This window comes from Tuber melanosporum (genome assembly GCF_000151645.1).
Source record: "Tuber melanosporum whole genome shotgun sequence assembly, scaffold_163, strain Mel28".
Classification (NCBI taxonomy): Eukaryota; Fungi; Ascomycota; class Pezizomycetes; order Pezizales; family Tuberaceae; genus Tuber; species Tuber melanosporum.
The window spans coordinates 138526-148401 of NW_003298823.1; the positions used below are offsets into that span (position 1 = coordinate 138526).

A 9876-nucleotide genomic window follows, 5' to 3' on the forward strand; every position below is an offset into this window, starting at 1 on the left:
CCATAGCCGTGGTGTGCGTGAGACAAAGCTGTCCGTTGCCGGAGGCGAAAGCGTGGCCGATTCCACCCCCCTCTACCCGATGGCCAGTTTCGCAATCAATCGTTTTCCTGAGATTTCCTCCCCTCCTTTCTTTGACTTTTTGCAGGCTCACTCTATATAACTCGCGTGGCCGAGATGAAGCCGGACACCCTCATAGAGTAGTACCGGCAGTGATCGGTGAGCCGATAAACCTGCATTATAGTCTAAAATATGCCAAGCCGAGCGGTGTAGCCGGATATACGGGAGAAATAGCGGGTCCGTGAGTAATTCATCTTAGCCGCCAACAGGTTCCCCATCTCCATCAATATCTCTCGATATATATCTCCAATTCCACAATCGAGAAACATTCACATAAGCAACAGGATGCCAGCATCACATGCAGGAAGAAGGAGCTGGAGCAGAACCTAGCTAGAGTCACTGCCACTCTCCTACAGTACAAGACAGGACAGCAGCAATTCTAGCGCTCCAGCGGCATGCATATACTGTATGTCACACATGTGCAGGTGGCAGTTGCTCATGGCTCTAAATCTCCAAATACCACACATGAGAATAAATAATATGGCTCGGCGCAGAACCCAATCCTGCCCGCTCATTCGCTGGCTGATTGATCCCTTACTTTTTTCATGAGTGTGTCCGGCTTCAATTCGGCGGCGCAAAGTTACCGGTACTCAGCAAGGTGTAATTCAAGTCGGTACCGGTATTTGGGGAGTGAGCAAGTTGGCACGATGGCAAAAACAGAAAGCCCATTATCCCCGCAAAAACCCAGCGATTGCCGGTATGACAGGACGTTCCCAATCGACGACATTCCCGCAAGCGAAGCGAGACGATAGCCTTACCGCAACACCACTGAATCCTCATTCATCCACACACACCACACCACAAACACACCACACACGCCCACACATACACGCACACACACACACCACAACCACCACCACCACCACCACGCACTCCCGACACATTCGACCTTTTCACCTTCCTGACAGGAAACTCGGTGAGATTTTAATGAGCTATGCTTCACAAGTATTCAATCAAACTGTGAATCGCAAACAAAATGCCGATGAAAGTTGGAAAGCAAGCGCTGTAACAGAGGATCAGGAAAAGCTCCATCAAGCTCAGAATCTCGTCACTCGATCTGTCCCTCAATTCACCCCCTACAATCCAAACCACACTCACGCCAATTCCGTAACTCACACATTTACCACCCTGCGGCCCAGACAGAGCACATTGCGGCACGACCGAGAAAGGCAAAATAAAGGGCATAGATCAGCAGTAGTAGAGGGGGGATGAAGGAATAAACCAATGAATAAGATAACACTAAATCTCACCGCCTTTTGAAAGAAGGAAACAAAACACGAGACTTGTGAGCGGCTACTACCATGGAGAACCCCTACTATGGAAAGAAAAAAAAATAAAAAAATACCCCACCACCTTTTTTTTTTTTTTTTTTTTTTTGGAATAGAAATTTCCCTAAGGATTCAGGGCTGACGCCCGACCCCGCGTTACAAGGGGAAAGCTGCTGCGGTGTGCTGTTCAGAAGGGTTATTCGAGGTTTACAATAACAGTACGGTACTCGTACAAGTACTACAGTACGCGAGGATGGATACTTGTAGCTGGGTAGGACGGCAAGGGAAGAAACGGGAAATATAGTTCCAAGCCGTTATTGCCTATTATACAGTTTACCTACCAGTCCAAAGCACGCCGCAGTATATAGTAATGGAGTAGGAGGGGATGGATGGAGTTCTGGCCGAGGATCGGAAGCGCAAGCTCCGGCTTCATTAATACCTTTTTTACGGTTGTACGGTAAGCTAATCGATCCTCCTCCCCCCCCCTCCTCCTTCTCCTTCTCCTCCTCATCCTCCTCCCTTGCACCCCCCTCCCTGAACAGGAAACAGACCACATGGGGGCCAAATCATATCCCGCATCAACACACAAAAAAGCAATGAGAGAAAAAAACGGATTGGAGAGCTGAATATCACGAAATCCCAACGTCACTCAAGACACGCAACCAGACATCCGTTAATCCCAATGAAACCCTTGCTCAAAGGGGGGCCCGTCCGTAACTAATTACCCATAAAAGAAAAAGCAAAGAAAAGCATAACCCTTTGCTTCCCCAAACTACGGTACTTGTACGAGTAATAGGGGCGGGGGGGCACGGTAGAACTCACGAACCTCATACCGGCAAACCCTAAAACCATAAGTTTTCTTGTCCCGGGCCTTCTCGTGGGGTCTCCCCCCCTCCAAGCATCCATATAATCAAAACCAGTATGGGAAATTCGGCCCGTTCCACGATATATTCCCATCCCCTCCATCCCTCCCCTCCCCACCCCCGAAACATGAGCACAGGAAGTGCATTCCCAGTCCAGCGGATATCAGCGGGTACGCGGGCCCTCCCACTCACCCATATCCAGGCCGGCCAGCCCAACCATCCAACCCACCCCACCCGCCGCCGCAATGCCAAGAAACAAAACCGAGTGATACCCCATGAACCCACCATACACTCCACCTCACCCTCCCCCCCCACCTCCCCGACCCACTATATTCGCTCACCCATCATCATTCATGCAACATACTCAAGTACGAGTACATGGCGCAGACATTCACACCGTACCCCCCACCACGCTGCACTACGCATCCCCTCCAAAAAAAAAAAAAAAAAAAAACCGGGTATTTTGCCAGAAAGCATAATAGAGACAAAGAGCCAGCCGAGTGAACCAGTCCTACACCTCCAATACGGCAACTTCCGAGTGAGTAAGGTATGCAGGAAGAAGCGAGAGATTTACGTTATCATAGCAGCCAAGCACGATCGCCGCCACTCCTGCCTGCCCTCTTCCTCCTTTTCCAAGATCTCGGTGTGGGACCTGTCGGATTGGTTAAGCTACAAGTAACTGCTGCCCGGGATCAGTGGTGATAGGTGAGGAGGGAGAGAAGGGAAGGGAAAAAGAAAGTAAAGTAAAGATTGCGGATTGCAATAACGGGGCGGTCTGGTAATGTGGCCAGAAGTGGGGAGTGGGGCCGACCTCGGGCAAAGGGCGTGGGAGATGTGCTTGCTTGTGAAGTGGGAGGGGGTGATGGGGTAGACTAGAATGCCGTGCTGTGTGAGAATGGGGATTATATCGAAAAAAACGTGATACTGTTGAAATTCTGGTCGCCGAGTATGGTTGGGATTTCTAAGGGAGGAGAGAGTAGGTAGGCAAGTACTGTATGATAATGCTCGTAGTGTCGAAGAAAGAATTGCCATTTCATACCTCCCAGTTCCAAGCAAAAGAGCCAATTTCTTATGTATGGCACAGTGCAGTACAGACGGGTAGTCTAGATACAATATTATCCTATCCTACAAGCAATAATGCCACTACGCAGTACTCCGGTACGGTACTATGCCCAAGAACTCGAGTACAGTACACCACCTCCCTCGGGAACTACGATATCCTGGCCCACAGCACCTGACCTAACCACCTACAACTACTGCCAAAGCAGAACGCAATCCCGTACGCCAGCTTACCGCCAAACCCGCCAGAGCAATCAAGTCAACCCCCATTGTCCACTCAACTGCCTACGGCACAACAAACCAACGAAGTAGGCAAGAAACCACCACCACAACAGCCCCGCCGCCAAAGCACCGTACACTAACTCTTAACTCCACCCCCAGGAACCCACAGCCCAGGCCAGCAGTACCGTGCAGTGCTCCCAATGCCCACCCCCCACCACAAAGCCCGAACCTAACCCAGCTTACCCTCCGACTGGCCTATACTAAGTTAACCTCCCTTTAAATCCGACCTCCCCCCGAGAAAGCCAGAATTTGCACCCCCGTATCAACCCAAGCCCCGCTTCCTCAGAAAAAAAGAAAGACATGTACAGTACTGTGTCAAGCAGGTAACTCATGGTATGTACGTATGTGCGCACTTATGTACCTGACCTGACGCAACAGCAGCAACCAGTCGAGTTGGCGATTTTGGAAAAGCAAATAAAAGCCCAATCCCTCCTTTAAATCGTATTTACTACTGGCCTGAGTGAGTATTGTTGCCATCAACTGCTTTTGTCTTCTCCGCTTTCCTCTTTCCGTCCCCCGATCCCCAGTAGTCGCAGCACAGCCATCAAATTCGGTGGCAAGTTAGCCCGGGCAAAAGGCAAACAAAGAACACCAGCCATAAAGCGGAGTGGATCAATGATCTTATGTTTCCCCAGAATATATATAAGTATTTATCAGGAGCCTTATTGGTTGGCCTAATACCCAAAATGAAGATAATTGAAACAGGAGAAAGCCACACCGTAGTACGCCGTGGAAAAGAAGGAAAATAAAAGCAGACGGGGGGGTATGATGCACTTAAATACAAGATGGAGAGAAAAATCAAAATAAATGGGGAATGAAAGGAAAAATAATATATCCACTCCTTGAAAAACGCCCCGCCATACAAGCACAGCATAAAATCGCGCCTTCAGACAGTGAATATCAGAACATTAGTGCTCCCGTCCCCACCCCTGAATAATTTCACATAAAAGAGAAGGAAAAAACAATAGCTACTTTTTATGCCGCTATTCGGATATGCGAACAAGCAGCGAGAGAATCTGAGTGGGTAATGGATCAGAGGAGGGAAGGAGATGGAATGAAGAGAGGAAAAAAGTGCCCAACAAGTTGTATAATAATGCTAAATCGAGATGTAAGCATTCTCAATTGTATAATAAACCAGCAAGGTTTACCACTAACCCTCAAGTCCATTCCTCTACCTGCAAGACCGTTGGGCGGTGATAGGGATGGTAACCGGCGGCATCTGAGAAGATTAGATAGCAAGTCCAAACTGTAACAGCGGATAGTTGGCCTTGCGGGGTTCAGGCCGATCCGACTCGAGACGAATAAACATATCAACCTCCTTTACATTTTTTTTTCCTGCAAACTCCAGCATATAACACAAACTCCTCGGGGCCAAAAAGAAAAAGAAAAAGAAGGAAAGGGAAATCGAAAACCGAAAATGCCAGCGTGTACAGATATTAGGAACAAACAACAAAAGGCTGGCCATCGATGTGCTGACGCTTAGAACAGTGAAAATCCAAAAGACCATATAAAAAAATTTCGAAAACCAATAGGTAGGTATAAGAAAACCGAAGGCCAAAAAGAAAAGCGTTGAAAGAGAAGATTTTGCACCCTTCATAAATGGAATGAACCCCCCCCCCCACTCCAAAAATACCCTCCAAAGACAAAGCACCCCAATCAGGTAACCAGAAAATCGTACCCCATCTCCTTGATTATCTTCTCCCAATCCCAGCTTTTTTCCTCATCTCCTTGATCCATCAATTCCCATATCTTCTTAACAACCTCGTGCGCCGTGACGATATTCCCAAGCCTAGAGTATTCATGCAGACCCTGAAAGCGTCTCGATATCTCGGGTCGCTGACTTGGAACAAACGCAGCGCATCCCAGGATAAATAATGGCATTAGAAGTATACTCTGAGTACCCGAGTTCTCGGGAAGATGGCGGAGATATTGAAGTCCTTCGTCGACGGCGAGTTGAATCTTAGGGTTTGCCGTGGAAGGCATGATAGTTCGGTAGAGATAAACCCAAGTCGATTGCCGATAGAGTTGCGCGGCAATGAAGCGGTGTGACTCCGGTACTTGAGCAGGCACCCATTCACGAATCTCGGAATCAATCGCAACCGCCTGCGATAGAACCTCGTAGTCCACGCTTGGATGTTCTCCGTTTGCCTTCCTTGTCCTAATCTGATCTCGCAGAAGTGTGATCTTGGATAGATACCCGAACAATCCGTCAAGAACGCCCAGCAAAGCACCGGCCTCAGGCTGGATAATAAAAGCTGGAAGAGTGTAGTTTTCCATCAGTAGAATGGGTCGTCTGTCTAATGTTGTGACGGAATTAATCACGTCGTGGTACATAAAAAACTCGTAAAGAAAATTGCTAAAGGTGTTACTCCGGTCTTCTGCAGAACCGGTCGAGGATAGCATGTGCCTTGCAGCATCCAGGTGTGGTCTATATTCACCCTCGGTCTCCCCCTTACATATGGAATTCAGGCAGAGAATCAGTGTCGTGGCGATGGTCGGGTCGCCAGCAATGGCAATCTGTCCTGTCAACACAGGATCATTTCGAAGAAACTGTATAGCCATTTCAAAATGATGATGTTGAGCCATGCTGTATGTCGGATCTGCGTTGGACAAGTGAGATCCTGACAGGCAAAGCAGAGAATGCATCAGGCCACGATGCTGAAGCGCCAGTGGGAGAAGCATCTCCTGAAATGGATTGGTGCTATCATTGAACAATGTAAGGATGCGACTGACGTTTCGAACAAAGTGGTCCAGAAGAAGACGGTCTATTCGTGTTTCAATTCCATCGATCAAGCAGGGTAGTTCGGAAAACCTAGAAACGGCAGCCGGGACAGAGTTCCTTGCTATGAGCGGAGTTAGTAGAAGGTTTTTTTGGCACCAAAGTTCCCAGGTCGATCGGCATTCACCCTCTGCTCTCTGACGGCCACTCTGCCAATAGGTCTTTTCCGGATATCCTTCACACACAACGGCATTCTTGATACAATTATTACCTACACAAACAAATCAGCGAGCATAATCTCAAACGTGGAGCTTTAGAAGTGGAAAGGGTCCGAAAGGGTGGAACCAATGGAGCAAATAACGAACATTCGGGCTTCGTCTCGTCACATTTCTTCTTTCTCCTTCTGCAAGTGATGCAGCCCGTCTTTGATCTGCCCTTGGTAACCTTCTGCACAGCTCCAAATGGTGGGAGAGGATGCTTCCGTGGCCGGCCTCTACCTCGCTTGGATGGCTCTCCAGCTTCAGTAGGCGAAAGGAGGGGTGGGACATTCTTCAACATATCTTCGTCCCCCAAGTCTTCGATCTTGGTAACAACCCCATTCTCCGACATTTGATCCTCAGCTAACGAAATGGAAATTTGTGGTGGGGACGAAGTGGATGATGAGGCTGAAGAGGAGCTGTAATTCGCCCCACTAACCATGGAGACCCCTGAAGACATTGTGGATGTAGAGCTTATCGACAACCGTGCTAGGTCCCGACCAGAAAGCGAGTTGGTAAGAGCAGTTGCCGCCATAAGCTGAGACCCGAATTTGCTGTCGTCTAAAGTCTGGAGAAACACAGGTGTCTGCAGTAACCAGCCTTCCTGCACCTCCTCTGGGGTTGGTATTACTGGAGAAAATATAATGAGGGTGCTTTTTTGGTTCTGGGGTTTCCGTTTGGTCCGACGTCAAACCAACCAACAGGAATACCACCCCTAACAATTCAACGGATCCTTCTAATGAGGGTTTCAACGACCACACACAAATACAATTTATTTCCCTTCAGATTGAATCACCCTGTCAGACCCGTCCACCTGTCTCCGTAAGGACCGAGTCGCGAAGTCACGAGTCGCAAAGGATTGGTGAGGCTAGTGCGGGAAGGTGGTATTTTGTGCGGTGTTGGTTCGACGAACGGAGCGGAGAGGGAGGTTGGAGACTGGGTTAGAAGGGTCCTCCCAGCACTGAGAACTTGGGGCTGGTGAGGAGCTGCAAACTTAGGCGAGGCCGAATCGATAAGGGCTACCAGGAAAAATCCACTGAGGCTGGCGAACTCAGAAGGGAAAAAAATCTCGCAAGATCAATGCCCAAGAATGCAAACGAGGAAATAAACAGAAGTGAAAAACGAGAGGGAAAAAAGAAAAGAAAAGCAAAGAAAAAAGTTCAAGACGAAATACAGCCAAGACGATATCGTCACCACCCAGAAGGTCAGATGAGCGTTGGAGGGACTAAGGAAGCAGGTCCACAGAGGGGTGAGCAACGACCAAGTCAACCGCGAGGTGGGGAAGGGAGGGAAGGGAAAAGAAAGGGTGAAGCGCGGAACGAGTGGCTAGTTGGGCACTATTAGCGGTGAATGGGTGGATGAATGGGTAAAAGTCGACCTTGGTAGTGTGTCCTCGGCGACGTCGCAATGGACAGCCTTTCCGACCCTTCCGTCTGCCACGAAGAAGCCCGAGAGGGACAGCACAAGTGAAAGTGGGATGAATGGATCGAGAGGGTAGAATGAGAGGTTTGTGGGAGGGATAGGAGTCCCTGATATCGTAGCAAAGCGGGTCCGGTGGAAAGGTATCGGACTTCGCTAGCAAAGGGGGGTGTGGTGAATTATATAAGTGGAATGAATTCGTACGCAGGAAGACCCTGCCCTCCCTCTTCCACCACCACTCCCCGCAAGGTGTTCCAGAGAAGCAACCACCACAACCAGACAGGCTGCCAGACACCCAGACCCACCAACTTCGGATCGGCGTTTCGTCTCGTCTACCGTATTTCTCGGTGCCAATTTAGCTAATGATTGACTCCGGGAGGTAACGGGATGATGGCTAGTAGCTGTAGCTGCGGTTGGAGTCTGTTGCCCGTGTCCGGTACGGCACGGCAGCAGCGTAGTGGCAGTTCCACCGGTAGCGAGTGACAGTGATAGTGGATTAGCGAGCTTAATGAGTAGTTTCGTCTGATGGGAAAAAATCAGGAACTGACGAGAGATGATTGTGTTATGGGTGGGTGATGGATTGATGAATTGTGGGGATAAAGACCGGAAGGAAAAGGGTTGGGGTAAGTAACTGAATGCTTGAGGGAGTGAGTGAGGAACAGGAGCAGGAGCGGGAGGGAGGAAACAGATGGATAGAGAGAGTGTGTGATTGATTAATTGATTGACCGATTCATTGATTCAACACAGAAGTCTCTTCTACTGTGCAGTACGCCTGATCTGGTCTACCATTCAGTCACTCTGCTCGCCCATCATCCGGAGAATTTGAAGACATTTGCTGCTGCTGCTGTCTTGTGCTCTTCCTTCCTGCTTGCGGGAGTTTGAAGCAGCAAGCAGCAGCAACAGATGCACCCAAGACTGGAATCAGCCAGACAGCTCTAGGGCTATTGGAACGAACGAACAATCGTGATCAAAATTAATAACCGTACCGGTACTCTACGCACGCTGCCGGCTCTCTTGGTCTTCCTCCAAACAAGAAGCCTAACTGTATCTCCCTGCCTGACTCTTTTCGCTACCACTCCCCTGCCGCTACCTTACCTTTTACTAGCAGTCAGAGATGTCGGCGAGTGGATGCGATACCGCAGCGATGGTGAGAGTCAACAGTGGTGTGCTTAATGCGCAGACGCAAACAGAGAGATAGAGGCAGACAGACATCCACACACCCCTCACACCACATTACTCGTATAATAAGTTGAGGTAAAAATTGGGCCAGCCGATCGACCGTCACCGCAAACCACCACCTTTCACCACCTTTCTCCCTCTACTGCACCGCTTAGTTTTATGCTGCCCCTCCCCCCTCTTCCCTTTCGCTCCCCCATCCATTCCCATCCACCTCCCCCAGTCTCGGGAACGCGTGCAGTGCCTGCTTCCTACCTGCTTCCTGCACAACGAATTGGACAATTCCCCTCCTCTCGCACTTTGCCGTTTCCTCCCGCTCTTCCTGTAAAGTGGTTCTGCAAAGCATATGTACTCCCACCAAGAGCCATTCTATAGTACTTGACTGCACCATACAAGAATTCCCCCATCGTTGCCAAGTTGATCTCTGGGATGAGCATTTCCCAGATTCTGGCTACAGGCTATGCGCAACGCATCCCGAATTAGGGATGTGTTGCACCTGCCAGCTGCCAACATGGTCTAGATTTCCATGCTCCAGGCTCCACCTTGGCTTGCACGAGAGATCTCCACGATACTCGGTTCAGAACCATCAGTTCTCTACCGTTGCCCACCCCCCCTTTTTTTCCCCAATCACCTATCCATTCCCCGTTGGCTTGAGACATCAAACATGTCTGTGTGTATCTTTTTTTTTTTCGTCAACTGAATTATCTCTCTACCTA

The 9876-nt window shown here is 49.3% G+C and overlaps 1 protein-coding gene; it reads right to left on the reverse strand.

Annotated features, from left to right (window-relative positions):
* Positions 1-4215: 4215 nt before the first annotated feature.
* GSTUM_00003233001 (uncharacterized protein) lies at positions 4216-7844 on the reverse strand. XM_002836866.2 has 4 exons: positions 6674-7844; positions 6468-6579; positions 4745-6401; positions 4216-4685 (listed from the first exon to the last, which is right to left on the reverse strand). The coding sequence occupies exons 1-3, from the start codon at positions 7023-7025 to the stop codon at positions 5246-5248; spliced, it is 1620 nt and encodes a 539-aa protein (XP_002836912.1). The 5' UTR covers positions 7026-7844; the 3' UTR covers positions 4216-4685; positions 4745-5245.
* Between the last annotated feature and the right edge of the window lie 2032 nt (positions 7845-9876).

Coding starts and splice junctions, on each gene's coding strand:
- GSTUM_00003233001 (XM_002836866.2), bottom strand. CDS start 7,025: ATGTCTTCAGGGGTCTCCATGGTTAGTGGGGCGAATTACAGCTCCTCT. Junction 6,580..6,673: donor TGACGAGACGAAGCCCGAAT/GTTCGTTATTTG, acceptor TTGTTTGTGTAG/GTAATAATTGTATCAAGAAT. Junction 6,402..6,467: donor CGATCGACCTGGGAACTTTG/GTGCCAAAAAAA, acceptor TGCCGTTTCTAG/GTTTTCCGAACTACCCTGCT.